Source organism: Oreochromis niloticus, linkage group LG17 (genome assembly GCF_001858045.2).
Source record: "Oreochromis niloticus isolate F11D_XX linkage group LG17, O_niloticus_UMD_NMBU, whole genome shotgun sequence".
Taxonomy (NCBI): domain Eukaryota; kingdom Metazoa; phylum Chordata; class Actinopteri; order Cichliformes; family Cichlidae; genus Oreochromis; species Oreochromis niloticus.
In genome coordinates, this window is record NC_031981.2 from 38,115,473 (window position 1) to 38,140,837 (window position 25,365).

The 25,365-nt window shown below is 42.2% G+C and overlaps 1 protein-coding gene across 1 annotated transcript in view; it reads right to left on the bottom strand.

Annotated features, from left to right (window-relative positions):
- The window catches only part of LOC109195278 (chloride anion exchanger), a 47,209-nt gene that overhangs the window by 17,613 nt on the left and 4,231 nt on the right, over positions 1 to 25,365 (bottom strand). The window contains exons 3-10 of the mRNA XM_019347262.2: positions 22,364 to 22,503; positions 21,676 to 21,786; positions 15,646 to 15,806; positions 13,207 to 13,371; positions 12,972 to 13,124; positions 12,590 to 12,672; positions 8,954 to 9,101; positions 8,742 to 8,855 (exon numbers count right to left, since the gene is read on the bottom strand). Of these exons, the coding sequence (XP_019202807.1) occupies positions 8,742 to 8,855; positions 8,954 to 9,101; positions 12,590 to 12,672; positions 12,972 to 13,124; positions 13,207 to 13,371; positions 15,646 to 15,806; positions 21,676 to 21,786; positions 22,364 to 22,503 (1,075 nt within the window). The remainder of the gene's footprint in view (positions 1 to 8,741; positions 8,856 to 8,953; positions 9,102 to 12,589; positions 12,673 to 12,971; positions 13,125 to 13,206; positions 13,372 to 15,645; positions 15,807 to 21,675; positions 21,787 to 22,363; positions 22,504 to 25,365) is intronic.

Genomic DNA, 25,365 nt, shown 5'->3' on the forward strand with positions numbered 1-25,365 from the left:
GTGAAATATATTTCTTTTGTGAGGTAAAATAGGATGTTTAAAGTTTGCAAGTGCTTTTAATTCAAGAAATGCATGAGTGATGGTATGAGAGGTTGAGTTTATTTTTATGTTTGAAAGAGCTCTATTTAAAAGTGTGCATGAAATGAAGGTGTATTGTTTTTAGATCAAGATTTAGTAGAATTACTGATCGTTTGTAGACTGTGAAATTTAAAGGGAGACAGAGTCTGCCTGTTGCTTGAAGAAACAGGAAGTATGTGTGTGTGTGTGTCTGGGACAGGAACTTTGCATGCCCATAAAAGGAACTGAGTGTGTAAAGAAAGAACACAGAGAGACAGATGAGTTACCTCTAGGCACATGAAGCAAATGAAGCCTTTAAGAAAAAATGAATATAATACTAATTCTATGCTTTAGTGTGCCCATACAGGTGGACTTCTCTCAACATTGGAACCTTGAGTGCAGCGCCATAACAATAGATTAACAGAATTGGGAGAAAATAAGCCGGTTTTTGGCTCGAAATTGTGCAGCTTGATCTCTCACTTTGTCCCTGAAACTGAGAAGAAACTCAAAGGACAGTCAATTTCCTGATGAAGACCGTCAGAACATCGTGGACTTGAAGAATTAACTGAAGCTAAAAGCAGTGCAAGCGAAAGCAGTAACACTGACGACCACTGATGAGTCCAGCAGTATGAAAGATGCAACATGCATGCTGGTGAAGAACAGTGTGATGTGTCTGCTTGAAGGCACTGACTCTCATATTTGCCATGCTGGGACTTAACCTAAAAGAAAGACTGTAAAGAAACAGAGAAGAAGACAACAGCTGAGTTGAGACTGTGTTTGCTGGAGCTTTGAAGCACGAACAGGACACTGTGAATGAAAAAGGGACCGGTGAGAGATGAAGCTGGACGAGTTTAATTGCGAGAATACAGGATATGTTTGGACTGAAAATTGAAACCTGAACTCATGACTGTTTAGGGATGTCCACCACAGCATAACAAAGAGGTAAACATTAGAAAAGGTAAGAATAATGAAAGAAAATAATTGTCATTACCTTAATGAATTGAAAACACACATACACAAGTTGTTACATGTGAGATTATTTTGAAATGAATCAGAAGTGAGATAGTTTGAATCTAAACCTCAGTGAAAAATGCATGAAGTAAAACTGATTATAATTTAAGATGCAATGAAGAAACAGCTTACACGTAGAGTACATTAACATGAATACATAGAAATGAAACGAAGAACTCAATGAATTAATTCAATGAAGAAGCAGTTTACACTCAATTAACATAAAATGCAAGGAAGAACACGCTTACATGCATGGCATAATTGGTGTTTCTGACCAGAGATAGAGAAATGGGTCATTTAAGCACTTGTGATAATAATAAAAATGTCTTAGTTTTGTTATTTTCAGGAGTAAAGCAGACTTGGACCAACTCTCCAGCTCCAGCAGTCGGAAGAAATTAGAGGTTAACATCAATGGATAAGTTAAGGCAAGTTTCTGGTTGAATTGTTCACAGAATGATGTGTCCATGAACCTGAAAAGCAAGCCCTAGCTCCTGGCTGAAGACCAGGAGGGTGGTAATTTAAGGTGGGAAATTAAAGTTTGGGTTAGTAATTCGGGGAAAAAAGAAAACTGACTGCTTAACTAGAGAATTGGGAAGTGTCTGGGAGACTGTGAAGCCATAGATGCAAAAATAACACATACAAACAGAAAATGCATTAACCTTACAAAGACAAGCTCCTGAAGCTGAATGCATAGAGACATTGATTGAAAACCTGGCTAAGAACACAAGCATATGCAATGAAGATCAGCTTGCTGCTTGTATGAGTGAGAGAATGGTGTGAATGTTTAATATAATAGATGGAAAAAACAAAAGAAAAGTGATTAAAGTAGTGTTTAAAAGAGTGACTTAGGAGTGCTCTCGTACTGAGTGATTAAAACCAGTGATTAGTATAGAAAGAAAATGAAAATAATTCAATAGTGTGTTAAGGTTTAAACATGTATTTCTCTTGTCAAGTTGGCTGTTGAGCTATGACTCAGTATGCAAATTAGCTGGAGCAAAGACACTTCCTGTGTGTGTGTGTCTCGGAGGCTTTCAGTTCAAGAGAGAGCGGTGGCTGTTGAAGATTATTTGGTGAAATATATAATGGTAAAGTATCAGGATATTTGATTACGGTGGTCAGGTCTGTTCAGAGGGGCAGATTTGGACAGGAAATTTATAATGTAGTGATGACACGTTGTCAAAATCGGTTTATATCATATGCTGAATGAAAACATGGCAAAGTGAGGAAGGGAGACGTTGTGCAAACGGTCTTTGATCTTTTGACGAGGTTTTCGGTGTGTTGAAAGGGTGAACTTTGAGATTGTTTTTGATTTTGGGGCTGTTGTTTTTCATTTTAATAGAGGGAGTTTTGATAAACATGGACATGTCTAAAAGGGCCCATAGTTTTTATAACAGTGCACTTAGAAAAAACCTGTCAGGTGATTTTGTTTTGTACTTTGATGAGCTAACAATCAGCTCTCTTTTTTCTCATTTTTGCTCTAAGCAGGCCTGGAAGAGAGTGAACTGACGGCACGGACAAATTACCAAGTAAGGATTGCAGCGAGTCAATCCAGTCAAAAGTATAGAGAACTATTTTCCTAAAAAGGAAAACGAGATAAAACAAATGATTGAGCTCATTTTGCTGATGTGGAGCATCTGATGACGTGCGCAGAAGGCTGCAGTATCAGCAAAAAATATCATGTGTGAATGCATGTGAGTGAATGCGAGTGATCGGACCAAGAGGGGAAATAAATAAAAGGTTGACAAACAGGAGGAGTGGAAGACTTAATTCTGGGGATGTTGATGTTTGTTTTGAGAAAATTATTTACTGGGGTTGGATTATGTTATTACATTATAGAATGCCAAATGCTAAAAGGGAAACATTGTTTGAGGTAACTCAAGTTACCATTAACTGAGGTAACACATGATTAATAACTGTTCTGTTTAAGTTTATTTTGTGTTATAACACAGGTTGGATCATAAGTGGGGAAATTGAGTATGAAATGTGAAGTTCTGGTTAACACGCAGGTTTTTGTTTCTAGGACGTTCCAAGGATGCAGGCTGTGGATGGAGCCAAGAAAAGATTTGACATGATGATTAATTTGATTTCATTCCTTAAAAACAGGTTTGAAGGTCCGGAGCATGTAGACTTAATATGATATGACTAACCTTTTCTTTTAATGCCCTAACCTGAGTGAAGGATTTTGAGTTTGTAACACATGAGATGTGTCACAAAAAGGGGGGAGTTACAGGATTTAAGGTTTAATTTGAAAGGGGTTTTAGGATTACTTGATGATGTTTAGGTTTTTTGATAATTTAGGTATGGTAAAACTGAGGCAGAAAGTGTTATTTTCAGGTTATTTTTGATTTCTAGAATAAGAGGTTATAATTTAGGCGTGCACATACAGATATGTCAAAGGAAAATTGTATATATGTGATTAGCTACATGAAATGTGCTCTTTTAGGGTTACTAAGCAAATGTCTACGTGACTTTTACCTAATAACTTATGTGATGATAAAGTTGTTTACCGACTAGCAGCTTGCTCTCTTCTAGAACATACAGACTTAGAAAAGGGGAACTTCAGCTCTGAGTTCTGAGAATAACTCTGGTATCTTTGTAAGTTGATAGGAAACGTCGAGACAGCCAGATAGGGCAAATGTGTTAGAGCTTGTAATTAAATGTGGGCTTGAAAAGAGGAAGCAAATTTGGTACAGGACGTGCTTGAGATGATCAGATGAAAGAAGGGGAAGGTCAGGAATAGTTTAGATTAAGATTGAAAAATTAGATTGGGTGAAAGGGGGGTGTAGCAAGTAGATTCAGGGCAGCTCACAGCCCGGCGTAAACGCAAGGTGCTGTCACTCAGCTTAAGTTATTTGTTTGATTTATTTTATGACAAAATAATAAGGAAACATTGAAAATATACAACACGTTGAGGAGACAGATAGGGTTGGCCAATCGAAAGGTTTTGTTTGTTTAGCATGATCTTTTTTGTTATATTTTAGCGTTTAACATGGAAAATGCCTCTCTGGAGCTTCTCTCCTGATGCTACCCCACCAAAAGACGCTTATCCATAGAGACTATGTCAGCTCCCAAACAGACAACAACAAACCAAGACTAGCAATAAACAATCTAAACATAAATAATAACAAATAAAGAACAATACAGAATCCAAATTTGAACTGAAGAATAAAATAGTGAAATGTGGATTATTAAATATTAGGTCTCTCTGTTAAAAAAAAAAAAAAAAAAAATCTCTGTTAGCTGACGCCAAGCGGTCGCAGCAGATGGCTGCCCGTACCTGAGCATGGTTCTGCCGGAGGTTTCTTCCTGTTAAAAGGGAGTTTTTCCTTCCCACTGTTGCCAAAGTGCTTGCTCAATAGGGGGTCACAAGATTGTTGGGTTTTTCTCTGTATTTATGAAGCGCCTTGAGGCGATTTTTGTTGTGATTTGGCGCTATATAAATAAAATTCAATTGGATTGTATTGAAGTAAAGTTAAAATGTTATAAAATAGGAATTAGTTAATCTCTCAAGGGAGAAATGAAAAACGGGGACTGGTGTTAAGATAATGAGCAGATACACATTAAAACATTTATTTTATTCCTGTTTTATGTACTTTAATAATGAAGGCTGGCTTGTAGAGCAAGGCCACCTTTTACTCACAAACAAGTGCTCAGCCAGACTGAAAAACAGGAAGTTTTAGTGCACAAGGCATATTAATAGATATAGACACAAAAAGAGGAACTCTCCATATAAACAACGTTCAAAACTGTGTGACGTGTAAAGTACCGAAATAACACCATATAAGTGACAGCTGATGATTCTAATGTCAGAGAGCTCTTGCAACTGGCGTCTGAGCTGTGCAGAGGTCTCTCACCCCTGGAAGATGATTCAATAAAAAGCTCCAAATCTGACATTTACACATGAAGGAATCAATATGGCAGATTTAATGGGATTAGGAGAACCTCATGATTGTACTAAGAAAGCAGAACTTGAAGGGAAAGTCAGGGAAGATTTAAAAGCAGGACCTGTTGGGATTTTGTCACGGCTGCCGAGGATAGCCGTGTGGTGTTGGTGGGAGAAAGGACCCAAAATGCATGCAGTGGATGATAATGCTAGTGACGTTTATTTACAAAGTGGAGTGGTGGCAAAACAGGAGGACAATAACTACAGAAACCTAAACTGGGAAAACTAAATAACAAACCTGAGAAGATACCAAAAGGGATGAGAGGCAGCGAGACGCAGACGAGGAACATGACACCGTGGAACACAGACGAACCGGCAACAGGCAGGAGAACACACAGGGCTTAAATACACACACCAGTAATCAGGGAATGAGAAACAGGAGGGCAACACAGCTGGGAGAAATCAGAGCTGACGGGACAGGGGAAACGTAAACTGAACACACTCACAACAGACGGAGACCTTCACAATAAAACAGGAAACTTAGACACAGAACCAGACAAGACACTGAACTAAACAGACAGATTCACAAACAGACAGTGTGACACCATGGACAGACGGAGGGAACACAGAGAAGTGGGGGCAGGCAGGCAAAGAACAGAAACCTAACAAATGGCAAATCACAACAGAATACATACTCGGAATGAACAAAAGCATAAGGAAACACAAAACACTGAGTCGGCAGGCTCAGGACCGTGACAGATTTAGAGATTCTTTTATTGCTATCATATAATCTGCCTTATGATGACTGCATTAATAACATGTTGTATAGTATTATTTTAATAGTATTGAATATGTTTGTGATGACAGTGACATCTCTATTTACCGGTTGAGTTCATTTTATACACAATGCGTAACTGTGCTTGTTTAGAGTTGATGTTCTATCCAAGAGGGTTTTAAGCTTCACTGGTGAGAGTGTCCAGGAGATACATGTTGAGGGAAGATGAGAACATAGCAGGTTAATTGCATGCACGCTTACAAACACACATGATTTAAATATAGGCCAGGCCAAAGGCCTGGACTTTATGTAGCTTTTAACTTTACAGCTCCTAACTTGCAGGAATGGCGTGGAGTGTAATGAATGAATGCAAAACATGCTTACAGACACAAACATGATATAGATTTATTTTACAGGGTAAAGGTGAAACACATGTTGCTTTGTTTCTGCTTAGCAACTAATGAGGTAAAAGGTGTTAAAGATGAATATATGCAATAAGTGAACAGGAAACGTGTGAGGGTGAGCCGGGTGAAACAAAATGTTGTAGATAATGGAAACTTGTCTAACTGGCATTAACAGTAACTTTTGCATGTTATGTATATGTTTGAAGCCAAAAGAGGCGTAAATCATGATAGAAAATTTTGAAGTGTGCTTTCTAGCGGAGATTTAGGCTGACAGGGGGATGGTGTGTATTTTACTCGGGGTGTGTTTAAGAAAACTGAAAGCGTTGCTCACACACATAAAGAGTATTGAGATTAAGTCAAGTTAATATAATGGATAGAGCCTAGAACATGATATTGTGAACCAACTTTGAATAATGACAGGAACCTGAGATGAACACAGTAAGTTAGTAAGGTGTAGCAGAGAAAGGTTGTTTGTTTTCTATCCCTTACAGGAGAAGATTTCCACTAGAGAGGGACCCAGAAAAGGAGCAGAGACCACTTAAGCATGAAGTGTTTTCAAGTGGGAGCTGGTGTTTTATTGCTGGACCACCTAGAGGACATGAGGTTGTTGTCTGATTTGCTGAGTCAGGGGGCGGCTAGAGAGGGTCAGAGCGAAGGTAGTGGACCTGGGAATAGTGTAGTGACGTCTCTGGAAGACGTCAAGAGAGGGAATTGTGGAATTACAGGGATTATTTTACATAACCATCATCTTTATCATTGCATTAATTATCATTTCATCCAAGCATTTATTGAAGTTGCTGGCATTATGTTATAATTTGTATTACAGGGGTTATCATAATCAAATATTAACATGTTTATTACAGGTGCAGTTATAACCACTTTAAATCGTTGAGTTAAATCTATAATCTTAAAAGCTTATATGCTGAGTATATTGCTACAGTAAAATAGTAGCTGAGTGAAGGCCTGAATGTATTCAGCTTCTTGTTGCATTTGAGTTTGCCTAGCAACAGGTGACGCAAAGAGGAGGACAAGTCCATGGGGACCTCAAAGGCCTGAGATCATCACCATATTTGAAAGAGGATGCCAGAACGGGGAACTTCTGTGTCTGCATTTATTTCTTAGAATAGATCATTGTCTGTACAAGGGGCAAAGAATGTTCCTAAGATGCAAACTATGTGCTTGTAAACGCAAGAGGGGGCGTCATAATACCCTGATGTTATAAAAGCAATCTGAAGTGTATTTTTGGGCGGGGATTTACAACTGATGGGTTCCAGTGTACGTCTCCCCACGCTGCGTGTATTCATTAAAAATCAATTGTTCGATCGACCTCTTCTGGACCATGATTGTTTTACTCTCGTCCTCAATTTCGGACCCGTAACATATGTTATGCTGTAAAAATATGTTCATAAAAAGGTAAAAATCATATTGTTTATTTGTTCCATTCTTTCATATAATGCTTGTTTCAGAATACAGCTGGCCTACCAAACATCACAAATCACAAAACATCAGAAACTATCAGTACCTTGGAAATTATGTAAAAAAGTATTTTCGCACTACCGAATTGCCTAAATTAATTTGCTTTGTGATTGTAAGCCGAAAGTTTTTATATTTTAGGCTGATTTGATTGATTCTATATATTACTTATATATTTTTAGTTTAAAGTGACCTTACACTGCTGTCCAAGAGCTGACGTGCAGTAAAAAGCACAATATTTCTCCTTAAATTGTAATGCCTCTGTTGGATCGTGATAAAACCTGCACTCACCCTGAAACCTACTAGTTTTACAGTTATACTTGATTTTTATAATTGTTAGAGGATAGCTGTCTCAAGTCTTTGTCTGAAGCTAAATTTATGAAAGTACCATACAGATTTAGATGTCTCAGTGAGTAAGTCTAACTCTTGGACAGAAACAGAATACTTTCCATTCTTCTCCCCCAAAAGAAAAACGTTTATTTAAGTGTACAAAAATGTGAGTTGTTACTGAGAAAGAATTTTGATGTTTAAGTGCTTTCTATCTAACATTCACATGAGCAACTTGGGGTTGGTATCTTACCCAAGGATGTTTTGTGGCATGCACACTGGAGCAGCCAGAGATCGACCTGAGCTGCAGCAGCACCCATGTTACTGTAGTAAGATGTATTATTAGAGCTTACAATCGTCTGCCCCCCATATGTAATGAAAGTGGTGTAGCTTGCTGTAACTGTTGCTTTTGGTCATTCTGGTCATTAATCATCTCTTTCTAATACTTTTTAAATGTATTTTAAAGCGATGTGTGAAAAATCCACATTTATCTCTCCGTGTGATGCGTTCAAAGTATATCCTAACCTGCAGCGTGTTACCTTTGTTTCCCCGTTCTGACAGTAAGAATAATTACACAAACACTAAAGCTACAGCCTCCGTCTGTGGCAACACAACCAGTGATGCCTCATGTGTGACTGGTGCACTAGTGTGGGAATGTTATTGTGATGAGTTTGGAGCGAGAGTGACAAACACACAGGCTTTTCCACTGATATTATCGGGTTTTCTCCTCTCATCCTTCAGTAACGACTCACATGTATTTGTTAAGTGTTACCTGACATGGATGGATCCGGCATCAGCTACATTAGTTTACCTGAGTTTTGCCTCCTGTGCTCTCCTGAACTGCACTCCTAGAAAGAGCTGTACTCGCTGCAAAAGACCTGAAGGAAGCTCCAAAGATGTTGCTGACTCCAAAGGCTATCAGCTCCTGTAGCCGGGTCACAGAGATAAAAACACTCCTCAGCATAAAATCACACTGAAGTCCTGACACGACTTTAACCTACATGTCGCTGAGTTGTTACCCACCTGGTTTCCATCTATGGTGTAATCATGTTTTATAGAATAAACTTTGGCCACAGAGAAGGCCACAGCAAAACCCACGATGGCTATAGGAAATGCTTCTACTGCTGTTTCTTGGAAGATCTGCGGGTTTGGGGCGACTGGCGCCTCGTACCTGAAACGGTACAAGTCTGTCAGATTACTGTGTCTCTAAACATGGACACGGTCAGGTGGATCAGCCACGAATGATAAAAGAAACAATTCAGACCCAGAACTCAGACCCTTACCTTAGCATGTTGGACCCTTAGCTAAAGTGTAGTATTATGTTGGGGTGGCTGTAGCTCAGGCAGTAGCGCAGGTCGTCTACTAATCGGAAGGTTGGTGGTTCGATTCCTAGCTGTGTGTGTGAATGCTAGTTAGAAAGCACTTAGAAAAAATGTGCTTGTGTGAATGCACAAGTTGTGTAAAGCGCTTTGAGTGCTCAGATGAGTAGAAAAGCGCTATATAAGAACCAGTCCATTTACCATGTTAATTACTGTTTCAAAATACAGGTCTCATGGTTCTGGGTCATTTTGACTTTCTTGTATTCTAGTAATATTTTGTATTATGGTTTATGTTCAGGTTCATTCACAGTCGTAGTTATTCTGAGTATTCTTATAGTCCCTGTTTAGTTCTTGGACTATTCGGTTCCCCCTTGTGTCTTTGCCCTCTGTGTCTCTCTCTCATCTTCCCTCTCATCATGTCTAATTTGTCTCAGCTGTGTTCCCCATGTGTTTTCTGCTCTCTCGATATTGTGCTGTGTATTTAAGCCTCTGTCTCCCTCATTCCCCACCGTGTGTTCTGCCTACCAGCCTGTTTAGTTTCATGTACATTACAAGTTTAGTTAGTTTTGTATTTCTTGTTCTCTATCATCAGACTACCTCTCCACTCTGTTGCATATTCCATATGTACGGGGTATAACCCTCCCCCTTGGTCGTGGCATGTAGATACTTCTTTAAGATACTCCGGCTAGCCCGGCTACGCCCCACAGTTTACATACACAACTAGTGTATGTGCGTGTGTGATTGACTGTATGGTACCTATGTGTGTTACTGTGTGAGGGTGTGTGTTTGTGGCAGTGTGGGAGCCTGTCTCAGCAGCCTCCCTGGACCCTACCTAGCCCCTATCTCACTTATAAGGCAATAAGAAGCTGCTGTGTTCCTCTGGCGTATTGCCTCCAAGCTTGGGCCTGTGGAGGATGACTATCAGGAGGAGGACATTGATGACGAGTCCGTCCTCTCCTCTGGTGACTCTCGAGGCTGTCAGTTGACCCTACAGCCATGTTCGGCCCAGCTCCTGCAGCAAGTTGCAGACAATAGCTGTGCTGCTCAGGAGATGGCACGGGGCCTGCGCAGGCATTCAGCAAGAGTGGGGAGGCCCAGAGCTTCTGTGCCACAACCTGCCCTGAGGCTCCAACTTGGGGCCCTGGAGATCTCCAGCCCCAGCAGCGCCTTTTGTAGACGCTGCGGCTACACACAGTGGAGGCAACCCCCCCCCTCAAAGTGAGGAGGATGGGCCCCTGGTTTGCAGGCTCCTCACCCAGGAAGATGGCAGGCTCCACCCACAAGTGTTCAAACAACTCCGGGGCCATTTCGGGAGAGCAGAGGTCGACCTCTTTGCCTCCAGGGAATCAACACAGTGCCCTCTAGTCTTCTCCCTGAAGGCTGACAATCCCCTCTAGGGTGGGACGCCCTGGCGCATTCCTGGCACCGGGCCCTCCTATATGCCTTCCTTCCTTTGTCCCTCCTCCACTTGGTCCCTCCACCGAGTCCAGACCGAGGAGGTAAGGCTGGTCCTGGTGGCCCCACATGCCCTGGTTCCCAGCAAGCCCACCCCTCCTGGACAGAACACCCTGGGAGCTCCCAGTTTGTAGGGACCTCCTTTCCCAGGCTGTTCCACCCTTTCCCCGCAGGGCTGACGGCCTGGCCTCTGAGAGGGAGAGGCTCCGCGCCTTAGGGCTGCCTGACTCAGTCGTGAACACTATGCAGGAGTCTTGTGCACCATTTACCAGGGCTGCCTACGACTATCGCTGGGGACTGTTCCCTTCCTGGTGTGCGGTCCACAGGCTGGACCCCCATGGTGCGACAGTGGATGCCATCCAGCAGTTCCTGAAGTCCCAGCTGAAGGCAAGCAGAACAGTTGTGACCCTGCGTGGTATGGTGGCTGTGATTACTTTGCCTTGGTCACTCAGCACTCAGCTACACCGATAGCACTTTGATATTGTGGTTCCTGAGGGGCACCCAGCATCTAACAGCTCGCAGGCCAGGGTCCCTGCTTCCCCCTTGGGACCTGGACCTGGTCCTTGGTGGCCTTCAGTGCCCTCCCTTTGAGCCTCTGGAGAAAGCTGAGGTAAAGTGGCTATCACTTAAAACCGCCTTCCTTCTGGCCATAACATCCACCAGAAGAGTTAGTGAACTCCAGGCACTGTCGGTCCACAGTGAATGTTGCAGGTGGCTACCAGATGGGAAGGGGGTGGTCCTCTGGCCCAACCCTGCCAAAAGCCCTCAAGGACTCCCACCTCTCCCAGTCGGTTGAGCTGCAGTCAGCTCCCACGGAAGGCGTGGACCGACAGGCAGCTCAGAAACTGCTTTGTGCCCCGTCCGAGCTCTGGTGCTGTACGTACGTGCTGTTTGGACAACGGACCAACTGGTTGTTTCTTTCAATCCCGGGATCCTGGACAGGCCTCTGTCCAAGTCCCGCTTGTCCCTCTGGGTGGTAAAGGCAATCCAGCAGGCTTATGCCTCGGTAGGAGCTCCTCTCCCTCGGGTGTGTGGGCCCACTCGCCCCGTGGGGTGGCCACTACTGGGCCTTGTGAAGGGGCGCCTTCCTCTCTGCAATTTGTGCGGTGGTGCTCAGCTACCACCTTTACATGGTTTTACCGCTTGAACGTGGCAGCCAGCCCCTCTTTTGGGGAGTGGGTGCTGAGTGCCCATCAGCGGTAGCCGTTGTTCCTCAGTCAGCCTAGCGACTTGCAGGCTGACCATGAGGGGCCGCTCAGTTGCGGTCCTTTCGTCTTGTGGGACTCGTTCGGGCTAGTAATGCATCTGGCAGACTGATGCCTCCGCCCCCCGGCTCGGCCTTTGCATCTGGCTCGGCCTTGACCGGGATGGCATGTATATAAGTACATTTGTAAATAGTTCGTTCGTACACTGTGAGGACATAGTGCAACCGAAATCCATTGGGTCTGCGTTTGGGTCCTCTCCTGTCTGCTTCACACAGCCAGCACGTGACAGTAGGTCGCAGACCAAACAAATCAAAAAACATTTAATTTTGGCCAAAGCAGAAAGAGACATAAAATGTGTAAAGTTTGCATGTTGCATTTTAGAACTATAATTTTGTTGTGGAAGTGGTTTGACCTCTCTTTGAGTGCCTTTCTGATTCTACACTTTTGCAATCTCAAAAACAAAATGTTAGCTTTTAGCTATTATCACCTGATAAAGTTGGATAACTTCTTATGTACTTATGAGTTATGTACAGTTTCAGGATATTAAAACAACAGTATAATCTTACAGGGGAAGTACAGTTTGTCATTGATAACTCCTGCTGCCAATGTTCTGCACTGACTCTTTTACAGCAAAGATAAAACAATCGACACGTTTTATTGTAAGCTTGATGTATTCTTACCCTTTTGGAATATAACCAACAACATCAATGCCATATCTTGTCTTAAAGTCGAACGCATATGAAACTCCACATGCAATAACAGTCTGTGAAAGAAATGACAAATTATTAATCACAGCTAATTACTCTTTTAAATACAAAAGTCAGAGAGCATTTATTAACTGCAGGTGTGAACCTGTGACCGGTATCTCTCGGTGAAATCTTTTTCTGGCCCATAAATGAACATTAATCACTTTAATGAGTGTTATTCACCTGCTGAGCACAGTCGTTAAAGTGAAGAGCCAAAATCAGTGTAATAAATATCAGTGTTATTGTTTATGGAACCAACAAGCCTTCAAATCCTCGAGATATGCAAAAATGTCAGGAGTCTTGCAGTGTTGCTCACCATGATGACCTCTATGGGAATCGGCACAGGCAGCTTGGATTTAAATCGGTCATTGATCTCCTTTACAATGAACACCACCACCATGATCACTATGGAGATCACCACATCACAGACATTGGTGGAGGTGATCTTGTTAAAGATGATCTCCAAGGTCTGAAGAATGAAACCAGAGTCCAGCAGATAAACAACTTGTTGTGATGAACAGAGAGCAAGCTTCAAGCTGTCCTTTACTTACATATATGAGTGACAGCGGCCCACTGATACCTGGAACTTCCAGCCCCAACACAAACTTGAGCTGCGACACCAGAATGTGGATTGCAGCAGCTGTGGTGAAACCTGACACAAGTGTGTCGGAAAGGTACATGACAACGAATCCCACCTGGAGAACGCCCATCGCAAGCTGCCAGAGACAGAAGTCACAAACAGATTAAATCCTTTAGATAAAAATATGACAAAAACCCAACATGATAAATATATCAAAGTCGTGTATTATTAAACTGCTTGTTGCCGGAAAAAGAAAAAAGGTCATTTTTAAATTTCTTTTAGGAATGAAAACCCTGTAACGTCCCTCTGTGTACTACCACATCACAGGTCGACAACAGCTGTTCATCTCAATGTGCTGCTTGTTTGATTGGCAGAAAGCAGCATATATGTCATAATCTGGTATGGTATTCACATCCTTAAGATAAACAACTAACACACAGTAAAAGTACCACTCTGACAAATAAAAGCAGGCTGTGTGATTAGTATTACAAAAATACCCTGAAAGTACTGGTAAGAGTCCAGTTGGGACTAATGAATGCTTACATTTTTCAGTTCTCTCAACAGATATAAAAATAACTGCCAGTTTTCTGCAAATCACATAATTGATTAAGTGAACCATCTAAGACTAAACATCATACTGTACATATAATTAACAGGAAGCACCCAGGGAGTGTGAGCCTCCGCCAACACAGCTCACTCTCTGGGCAGTGTTTCTTTTCAAGAGAATAATGCTGTATTTTTGTATGTATTCATTTATAACCGTAGTTGAAGTTTGCAGTGCAGTGAAAAATCTGATTTTGTGTAGCATGACAGATCCTGTCTTTGGTTACACAATCGTTACATAGGAGTAACATGAATAACTTGAGTTTATTACAAAACATTAAACTACAGTATATTTCTAACTACTGTAATGAGGCCACTCATTCTCCCTGCCAATACTTTCTTTAAAGATTGAACACAGCTTGAATGAAATGCGGATGTGAAATGTAAGAGTGAGATTCTAGGTCAAATATGACATGATCATATCATATATCCTTATTACTCTGTGACTCTCTCTGCAGGTAATAACGTTTCTTGTATGGAGTATGCTTATCTTATCCTGCCTCAGTCCAAGGCCATGTCCACACCAATATGTTTTTGTTTGAAAACGCATCGTTTTCTCTCTGTTTTGGCCTCCCGTCCACACTGAGACGGCGTTTTCGGTCAAGGAAAACGGAGCGCTTTGAAAACGCTCTCCAAAGCGGATACATTTGAAAATGCCATTTTCGCATCGCAGTGTGGACAGCGAACTTTTTCAAAAACGATGACACATTTTAGTCATGCGATGCAGTCATGTGACCAATTAAACTAAGATAGCGAAGAGCATTATACAGCAGTTGTTTTGTTTGCTCTCAGTGTTGACATCCTGTTAAAGATTAATATCAGTCTGTACATGCTCCAGATAGCTTTTCTTCACATTCTTTAATTCTCACTCGCTTTTGCAACTTTGTACTTTTGTGTTACTCGCACCAACAACTCCACCTCATTGTTAGTCCATTTAAAAAACTCGGTGCTTTTCCTCGACATTTTGCCGCGACGTTTCAACGAGCCGGAAAGTGAATAAGCGGCAGACAAAAATGAGGCAGGTCGAATCTTCTTGTGTTTCACACATGCGCAGGACTGGAACGTAAGCGTTTCAGTCGTTTCAGTGTGGATGAACAGCTCTTCAGAAACGACTGAAAACGATAGAGTGGACGCGGAGCGTTTTAAACCCCCCCCACAGTTTTCAAATTTATCCGGGTGAGTGTGGACGTAGTCCAAAGCTAACAAACTTAAAGATAGTAATAAGTCCATCTATGAGTGCCTGTTATGCTCACTGACTGGGATTTTGGTTTTGTTTCTCCTATTCCAAAAAATGTATTTCAAAAAATAATCATCAACAAAAAAAGTTGTTAAACAGACAAACATGCAGGGAGCACAGACTTCTTGGTGTGTCCAGCTTTCAAGCTATGCTAGCTAACCATTGCCTTAAATGGATAAATGTGAGAGTGCAATCAATATAAAGTTTTGAAATATCAAACTATTCTTTTCAGTAGCTGTCAGTGTTTGCATGCTTCACACTATTATCCTACATTTGCCGCTAAGTAGTACTTTTTGATGGAAAGATGGAGCTAGGCATGCTCCTTTGAAAGCTAGAGCTCACAAATGAAGTTGTGATGAACGGCTCTCAAGGAGCCTTATTAAAAATGTGCAAGGACGAAATACAACTTCTGTTTTCTGTCAAGGGCACAAAGCTTTTTGTTGTTTCCAAACCACAAACATATGTTTGAGATTCTATAGGCTTGTGTTTGATCCTGAGAAAGCATGCTTGTTGACAAGGTGACTCAGTTGTTGACTAGAGCTACTTATTGGCTGTGGTGAGCTGATTCACCTGCATGATACCGGCAAGGACGGTCACAGAAGAGGCCACCAGCACTCTCTGCTCGTCTCTGGTCAGGCCTTCAAACCCCGTGATGTTGAACGCTGGCCCCTCGTCTGGGACCAGCCTGGTGACCGCCGAGCCAATCATCAGACACAGCACTGGAAATGGACCTTCATGGAGACAGGAGGATGGCAGATATATTTACATTCTTTTTTTTTTTTTATTTGTTTATTGAGAGATTATAGAAACTTATATACATTGTATTATATGCATCTTACATGACATATTTTCTCAAACGTTTCTTTCCCAATCATTTTAACTTTAACTTGTTAAACAAAAGAGCAATTAAAATACAAAAAAAACCAAACATCATACCAACAGAAGAACAGAAAATTGAAGAAACAACATTAAAAAAAAAAAAGATAAATAAATAAAAAGGAAAAAGAAAAGAATAAAAGGGGAGGGGGGTGCTTAAATCCTATGCCTACCTTAAAAAAAAAAAAAAAAAAAAAGGAGTAAATTCCAAATTCTTTTCAATATAGTCGCAGGATGGGTAAATTGCATTGTACTAAGGAACAGATTTGAGATCTTCCACAAAGGGTGTCCACTTGTGGATAAATTTTGCAGAACTACCCTTCACTGTGAGTGAGATCTTCTCCACCCTCAAGAATGTCCGGACAGTATTAAGCCATTGCAATGCAGATGGAGGCGTGGGAGATCTCCAAAGAAGTAAAATACACCGTCTAGCAAGAAGAGAGCAAAAGGCCAAGATCTCATTTTGCTGGGGAGTTATATTAAGAGGGGTCTTTGGAACTCCAAAAATGGCTATTAGAGGGTCTTCTCGGATCTGAATTCCAAAACCCCCTGAAAGTACAGAAAAGAAGTCACTCCAAAATTTGTTCAAACTCGGACAGAAAAAAAACATATGGCTTAGATTGCAAGGGGAGGTGTGACATTTGTCACATTGGTCTATAATTGAAGGAAAAATTTTAGATAAACGGGATTTTGAGAAATGGACTCTGTTTATTACTTTAAACTGTATAAGCTGTAGCCTAGCACATGGTGTACTTGAACGCATGATGAGATTCACCTTATCCCACCATGATTCAAACAGTTCAACACCTAATTCACGCTCCCAGGCGGTTCTGATTTTACCTGATAAGTCAGATTCGGTCGCCATAAGCATACAATATATATTTGATAGAGGTGATTTTTGATTAGGCCTAACAAGCAGAAGGTCAACCCATGGAGGATCAGCAGGGAGAATTGGGAAATTTGGAAACAGTGATGAGACACAGTGTCTAATTTGTAAATAGAGAAACAAGTGAGTAGGAGGTAGGTTAAATTTTGAGGATAGCTCTGAGAAACTAAGAAAGACATCATCTTTGTAAAGGGCTCTCATGGTCTTTATGCCTCTTTCGTGCCACGTCAAATAGGCGGCGTTGGTAGTGGCAGGGGAAAATAGATGATTCCTTAACAATGGTAATCTGGTAGAGGGGGATATGAATTTAAAATGCGACCTGAACTGAAACCATATCTTAAGTGTAGAGAGCACTACGGGATTTGAAGCAACAGAAGATGTTTTAACAGGCAGTGATGAATAGATAAGGGAGGCGGGTGAAAAATATGGAGAAATTGATTGAATTTCAAGTTTACACCAAATCAGGTTAGGCGAATTTAGCCAGTAGGTCAGCTTATGAATATGCGAAGACCAATAGTACATTAAAAAATTTGGTAGGGAAAGACCCCCATTAGAGGTAAACTGTTGTAATAAAGAGAGCCTAAGTCTAGGGGCCCTTCCATTCCACAAAAAAGAAGAAACCATCTGGTCCAGGGACTTAAAAAACTGTTTGGGCAAAAATAGGGGGAAACACTGACATAGAAAGAGAAATCTGGGTAGCACATTCATTTTGATAATATTAATCCTGCCAATTAGTGACAGTGGGAGGGAATTCCACCTCTGGAAATCTAATGCAAATTGTGAGACCAGGGGGGCAAAATTCTCAGAAAACAGTAAAGGCAAAGTTCGTGTAATATTAATTCCCAAGTACCTAAATCCCAAGGGGCTGAGCTTAAAAGGAATGTCGGACTGCTCAAGTGTTAACGCTAAAGAGTTCACAGGGTAACATTCGCTCTTGAGCAAATTAATTTTATAGCCAGAAAAAGAGCTGAATTTTTCCAAGACAGATAAAATTGAAGGAAGACTACATATGGGGTCAGCTACATACAAAAGAAGATCATCTGCGTACAGGGATACCTTAAGTTCAACACCTGGACGGATAATTCCATGAAAGGAAGAGAGGGATTTCAGAGCAACAGAAAGAGGTTCTATGGCTAAAGCAAAGAGAAGGGGAGAAAGAGGACACCCCTGTCGAGTGCCACGGCATAGTGGAAAATAATCAGATCGAACTGAGTTGGTGATGACACAAGCCTGAGGGGATGTATAAAGAAGTTTGATCCAAGACACAAACCTTTCTCCAAACCCAAACCTAGTCAGTACAGCAAAAAGATAATCCCATTCAACCCGATCAAAGGCCTTCTCTGCATCTAGAGAAATGATCACCTCAGGAGACGAGGGACAGTGAGCAGAAAAAATTGTACTTAGCACCGTACGTGTGTTAAAGAACAACTGACGGCCTTTGATGAATCCATTCTGTTCCTGTGAGATAATCTGTGGAAGAACGGCCTCGAGCCGAATTGCAAGTAGTTTTGCCAAAATCTTAAAATCTACATTTAGGAGAGACAGGGGCCTGTAGGACTCACAGGCCATAGGGTCTTTGCCTTTCTTCAGTAAAACTGAAATAGATGCCTGCGTTAAAGTGGGGGGCAGCCGGCCATTTCGCAGTGATTCATTATATACATCAAGAAGGAGAGGGGCCAGCTTGTCTTTAAATTTTTTGAAAAACTCAGCCGGAAATCCGTCTGAGCCTGGGGCCTTACCGCTCTGCATACATTTGATTGAGCCAAAAATTTCCTCTATTTTAATGGGAGCATCGAGCTCATCAGAAACTGATTTATTTACTGTGGAAAGGTCAGAATTCTGGAGGAAGGCAAGCATCTCATCTGAAACTGACTGTGATTCAGAGCTGTAGAGATTGCAGTAGAATCTCTTAAAAATCCCACTGATAGAGACAGGGTCAGAAACCAGATTGCCAGACTGGTCTTTAACTTGTGAAATTGTGCGAGAGCTGGCTCTACGTTTCAGTTGGTGTGCCAGAAGTCTACTTGGCTTTTCACCATGCTCGTAGTAGGTAGCACGGGATCGAATCAAAAGACGTTCTGCGTCAGCTGTTGTGAGGAGATCAAGTTCAGTCTGTAAATCCTGTCGTTGCTTCAATAACATCTGTGATGGATTAATGGCATTTTGGTTGTCAACGTCCTGAATTTTTGCTGAAATTTCTGCTACCTTGGCCCTGGAATTTTTATTAAGATTAGCTGAATAAGAAATAATCTGGCCACGCAGATATGCTTTCAGTGTTTCCCATAATAATGAGGAGGAGACTGAATCGCTTTTATTAAAGGCAAGAAAGTCATCGATTGCTGATAGAATGAACTGGTTGAATGAATCAGCAGATAGTAGGAGAGTGTTGAACCTCCAAGAAGGGCAGGAGCGAGGTCTACCAGTGAAGTTTATATCAAGGCTTAGTGGAGCATGGTCTGATATAACAATTGGGTGGTATTCAGAAGATGTGACTTTAGGCATCAGAGAACCATCAACAAAAAAATAATCTATACGGGAATAAGATTGGTGTACCTGAGAGAAAAAGGAAAACTTTTTTGTTTGTGGATTACGCGTCCTCCAAGGATCTACAAACCCATTCTGAGACATGAAGTCAGAGATTGATTTGGACATAGAGGACTGAGTAAAGACACGAGGTGAGGAGCGGTCTAGTGTCAGGTTCATTACACAGTTCAACTCCCCAGCAAGAATTAAGCAATGGGTGTCAAGAAAAGGAAGAGTGCTAAATAGATTGTTTGTAAAATCAGGGTTGTCAAAATTTGGAGCATAAATATTGACCAACAAAACAGGAGTATGAAATAGTTTACCAGCAATTATAAGAAATCTACCATTTTTATCCTCAATTGTTTTGGAAACCATAAAATCAACCTTCTTACTAATTAAAATAGCTACTCCCCTGGCTTTAGAGTTAAAGGTTGAATGAAAGGTCTCCCCAACCCATGAGTACCTGAGCTTGCAATGATGTGTATCTTGCAGATGTGTTTCTTGTAAAAATACTATATCTGGATTTAGACGCTTCAAGTGTGAAAATATTTTAGCACGCTTCACCGGGTTGTTAAGGCCTTTGACGTTCCAACTTAAAAATCTAACTGAGGAAGAACTTGATGAGGCTTGTATGTCACAGGACATGTGATCAGTCATTTATAGCAGAAGTAAGTAGGCACCCCCCTCCCAAAGGAAAATAAGACGGAAAAAACAAAACGAAAACAGAACGAAAAACAACAACAAAAAACAAAACAAAGACCACCCACCCCACCCCCTCCCCTTGCTTGCACTGTCCTTCCCCAAACGAAGGAGCGGTGCAGACTCCTATGGGAGTCATTGACAAAGTTGTACTTTCAGCTAAATAGCGCAATAGGAACAAGAAAAAACAAAAAACAAAAACACCTTTAAGTGTCGGGTGAATCCCGCAGGACTAGACACACAATATAAAATGGAAACATAGGACAGGCACTAATCTAAGAATGCCTAAGTGAAAATATTGTTTTTAAATTAACCCTGTAAGGGACAAACATTTTAAAACTGACTCATACATTTTTGAACCTAAAAGAATACCTTACCCCAGACGAAGAAAAACACACTCCTCAAACAGTGAAATATAAACCGGAGACGTCAATTGCTTCCTTAAATATATTATAGTATATATACATTTTTTTTTTCCTCACTTGGTTATCGTCTTAATGTAAGTATTGGCCTCCTCTGGAGAGGTAAAGTCCCGTGTGACCCCATCATGGGTAATCCGCAGCCGGGCTGGGTGGAGCAGGCCGGACCCCTTCGATTCCTCGGAGCTGACGGCGACAGTCCGCGAAGGCCGCACGAGCTCGGGCTGTCTTGGCAGTGTAGTCGGGGAAAACGGAGATGGTCATGTTGTTCACCTTAATCCGCTGAAGCTCCCTTGCCCTCGACAGGATTTTAACACAGTCAGTGTAGTAGTGTAGCCTCGCTACAATGGGACGGGGCCGCTCACCTGTTTTAGGCTTGGGGGCCAGAGTACGGTGAGCACGGTCTAGCAGCGGCTCCTCGGCGAGGTCAAAGGCCTCCTTCAGCAACCGTGAAATAGCGGCCGTGGATGCCGACAATGGGTCGTCCTCTGGAACCCCAACGATGCGGATGTTTTGACGCCGGGACCGGGACTCCAAGTCGTCACATTTATCCTCCAACTTGGCTACCGCTTTAGATAGATGCTCCACTTTTCTCTGGAGGCTGACGATGTCATCGGTACAGGTAGACAGGGATCGCTCCATCTCGGCGACCGTTACCTTTAGCCCAGTGAAACTCTCCTGCATCGCGGACAGGCCAGAGGACAGGCCAGAGGACAATTCCTTTTTGAAGGAGAGAAGCTCGGACTTAATGGAGGAAAGACTTTCACCAAGGATAGCTTGAAACTCCGTTTTAAGTGTAGCAGCAAAGTCCTCACGGAGAGCCGAAAGCAACTCCGCCTTGAGAGCGCCGACATCGCTACTGGTGGCGGCCTGGGCCGCAGTCCCAGACTCGGGGTGGGTCAAGGGCTCATCAGGAGAAGCAGGCCGCAGGTGAGGCCGAATCGAGCTTCCTCCTTTAGTCGGCTTTGGTGGCATTTTAGTGACCAAAATGAAAAAGTGTACTATTTTAAAACGAGTTAGATATCGCTTGGGGTCGAGTCAGAAAAAAAGTGCCCAGTAATTATTAAAAAAAAAGGTCGACCGTGCAGGAGCTCACCAAAACACTACTCACTCCAAGCCGCCATTAGCCGGAAGTCCAGATATATTTACATTCTAACATTTAGAGAGCAGCTATATAGAAATGGACGATGGCCTTACCCACTGAGATGTGTCTGGAGGTGCCGAGGAAAAAGTAGATGATAACAGGGAAGAAGGCGGAGAAGAGTCCATACCAGGGTGGCAGAGAGGCCAACAAACAGTAGGCCAGACCTGCAAGACAGAAACACTCAAAGTATTATTCACATTTATAACATAATGTTCCTGTTCACTTCACTTCACTGTACAATATAAAGTGCCTTGAGGCGACTGCTGTTGTGATTTGGCACTATCTAAATAAAATTGAATTGAATTGAATTGAATTGAATTGAACTTTACAGTGTTGTGTCTTCTAAAGCAACCTGTGCCAGTAAAATCTACAAGAATCACTTATTTTTCTTTTACTTTTTAAAGTAAATTAGGTATATAATGCTTAAAGGACCTTTTAACTTGCTTTTACATATTTTCCTTCTTATATCTATACTGTTACAATGTTAGTTAAACATGGCCAAAATTTCAAAACATGAGGCCGGTAATACCGGAGCTCCTTATCAATGCTCGGGGCAAAACAATTCATTTTGTTACACTTTTTTTTTGCATGATGTGAGAGTAGATATCGCTAACATACTCATCTCACATCCACAGCTCTGACTGTAAGCACGAAACCCCCAAATCTCCCACTGAGGGGCAGCCAATTCTAAGAAAGTTGGTCCTGGAAGAAGAACAGAGGAGCTGCCTTAGTACGACTCACCTTGCAGGACAGCCACCAATCCAGTGCTGACACCAGACACGATGTCACCCAGCAGCCATTCTTTGAATCGGTACGCTTTCATCCAGCCGATGACTGGGAGAAGAGACAGAGCTGTGTTCTTGGCTCGTTTAGTGTCACATCTAAAACGATAACGAACCAAAACATATGGTGTTAAAGAGAAACACTAGAGTAACGGCTTTTTACATTTTATGCTTCACAAAATTGTTTGAACTGGTTACAAAGTACAAAGTAAATATTGAGCAGTCTTGTATCATTTTGTTCTTTTTTTGGTAATCTTATTTACTCTGTGTATTTAAACACCTTCTACCAACCTAGGATTAGGATTTTACAATCAAAATACATAAAAAGAAATATTATATTATATTATATTATATTATATTATATTATATTCATTATACATTAATTACTATTACATAAACACTGGCCACTGAGTACTTCAATATCAGGTTGCTCTGCAGTGTTTGAAGTAATCCAGGATTTTGGCCGTTTTTTTAAATAAACACTGTCACTCCTGCTGACCACACTCATCCTGTCATTTTTCTCTCACAACATAACAGACACTCTTTTGGGGAAAGAAAAAGAAGTGAAAATCAGATTAAATAGACTGTGACCATAATTGGAAATGGGTGAATGGTGAATCATGAAGACCAGCATGGACAGATGGAACCATTACCAAGTCTGAAAAGTTTAACTTATGAACTCACGGTTGCTACGGTACAGTTCGAGGGGCTGACGCTACACAGAGCAGACAGAGTAGCCTCGCTGACTGGTAAACAAAGAGGCTGTGGGCTAGTTGTTTACACAAACAACTCGTGGTGCCAGGATGCCGTGGTGGTCTCTACTCACTGCTCGCCACATCTAGAGGCTTTGACTGTGAAATGCCGGCCATTCTACATGCCGCGGGAGCTGCCGGCAGTTATTATTATAGCTGTCTACATACCACCGAATGCCAACGTGAAGGTGGCCATGACAGAGCTCTACAACAACATCAGTGAGCAGCAGAAAGATCATCCTGACACCTTCTTTATAACAGCCAGAGGTTTCAACCAGGCAAGTCTTACATCTGTTCCGCCCAAATTCTACCAACACGTGAACATTGCAACCAGGGCAGAGAATACACTAGGCAAAGTGTATAAAAACATCAAGCACTCTTACAGAGCTGCTGCCCTCCCCCATGTTGGTAACTCTGACCACTTGGCCCTTATACTCACACCAGCTTACAAATGCAGAGTGCAGCACGACAAGCCAGTGGTCAGTGAAGTTAGAATTTGGCCACCAGATGCAAATTCTGCACTAACAGACTGTTTTGCGACCACCCAGTGGGAAATCTTCAGAGAGGCTGCAAACATATAACAACATCACTGACCTCCAGGAATACTCTGTGTCTGTCATTGACTACATCAATAAGTGTATAGATGATGTGACATTGGTCAAACCCATCAGGAAGCAAGCCAACCAAAAACCATGGCTAACCGGGGAGGTTCGCTCTTTGCTGAGGGCTTGGAACAAAGCCTTCAAATCTGGGAATACTGCAGCTTACAGTCTGGCAAGGACGAACCTGTCAAAGGGGATCAAAGAAGCAAATAGGCTGTATGCACAAAAACTGGCGACAAAGACCCACGACGGCTGTGGCAGGGCTTCCAACACATTACAGACTACAAGCCCCCTCCCCCCGAAGTTTGATCGTTCGCGACCAGAAAAACTGAACGACTTTTAAGCACGGTTTGAGGCTAATAGTACCACCCAGGCACAAACACTCCTACTGCAATCATGTGACCAGGTTTTTCAGGTGTCTACAGCTGAGGTGAGGAAGGCCTTTGCCAGTGTCAACCCACGCAAAGCAGTGGGACCAGATAACATCCCTGGACATGTTTTAAAGGCCTGTGCAGAGCAGTTTAAAGATGTTTTTGCAGACATCTTCAACATCTCGCTCAGACAGGGAGTTGTGCCAGCTTGCCTTAAAAGTGGCACCATAATACCAGTGCCAAAGAAAGTCAACCCAGCATGCTTAAATTACTTCCGGCCTGTGGCCCTCACACCAATTGTGAGTTAACGCTTCAAGTAGCTGGTCTTGAACAGTTTCCCAACAGACCTCGATCCCCTTCAGTTCGCATACAGAACAAACCGATCTACAGAGGATGCTATCTCCACGTTATGCTGTCACACCTGGAGAGGAGGAACACCTATGCCAGAGTCCTTTTCATCGACTTTAGCTCAGCTTTTGACACGATCATTCCACAGCAGTTGGTAGAAAAGCTGATGCTATTAGGCGTGGACCCGGCAACCTGCAACTGGGTTTTCAGCTTCTTAACAAAGCGGCAACAGACAGTCAAGGTGGGCAGCCAAACATCAAAGACCATCTCAGTGAGTACAGGCTCTCCTCAGGGGTGTGTCCTGAGCCCACTGCTGTTTAGTCTGCTCACACATGACTGTACGGCCAGATTCAGCACTAACCACATTGTGAAGTTTGCAGACGACACAACTGTGGTTGGTCTCGTCACTGACGATGAGTCTGCCTATAGAATGGACGTGGAGCAGCTTGGAGTGTGGTGCAGATCCCACAATCTCACCATCAATGTGGACAAAACAAAAGAGATGGTGATCGATTTCAGGAAGGCTGGCAGAGATCACCACACCGACCTCACCATAGATGGTGCTGCTGTGGAGAGGGTCAGCAGTGTTAAGTTCCTGGGTGTACACCTTGCTGATGACCTGTCCTTCTCCATTAACACCACAGCTGTTATCAAAAAAGCACAAATGCGTCTCCACTTCCTCAGGAGACTCTCCACACTCCACCTCACAACTTTCTACGGAGGCACCATTAAAAACATCCTGACACAAGATTTTACAGCTTGGTTTGGCAGCTGCAAGTCCTACGAGAAGCGTCAACTTACAGTTTTTTCTGATTGCTTAAGCACATTTTTTGTAACTATTGGCTATTTTTGCAAAACTCTACACACAAATAAGAAAACCTGTCACCC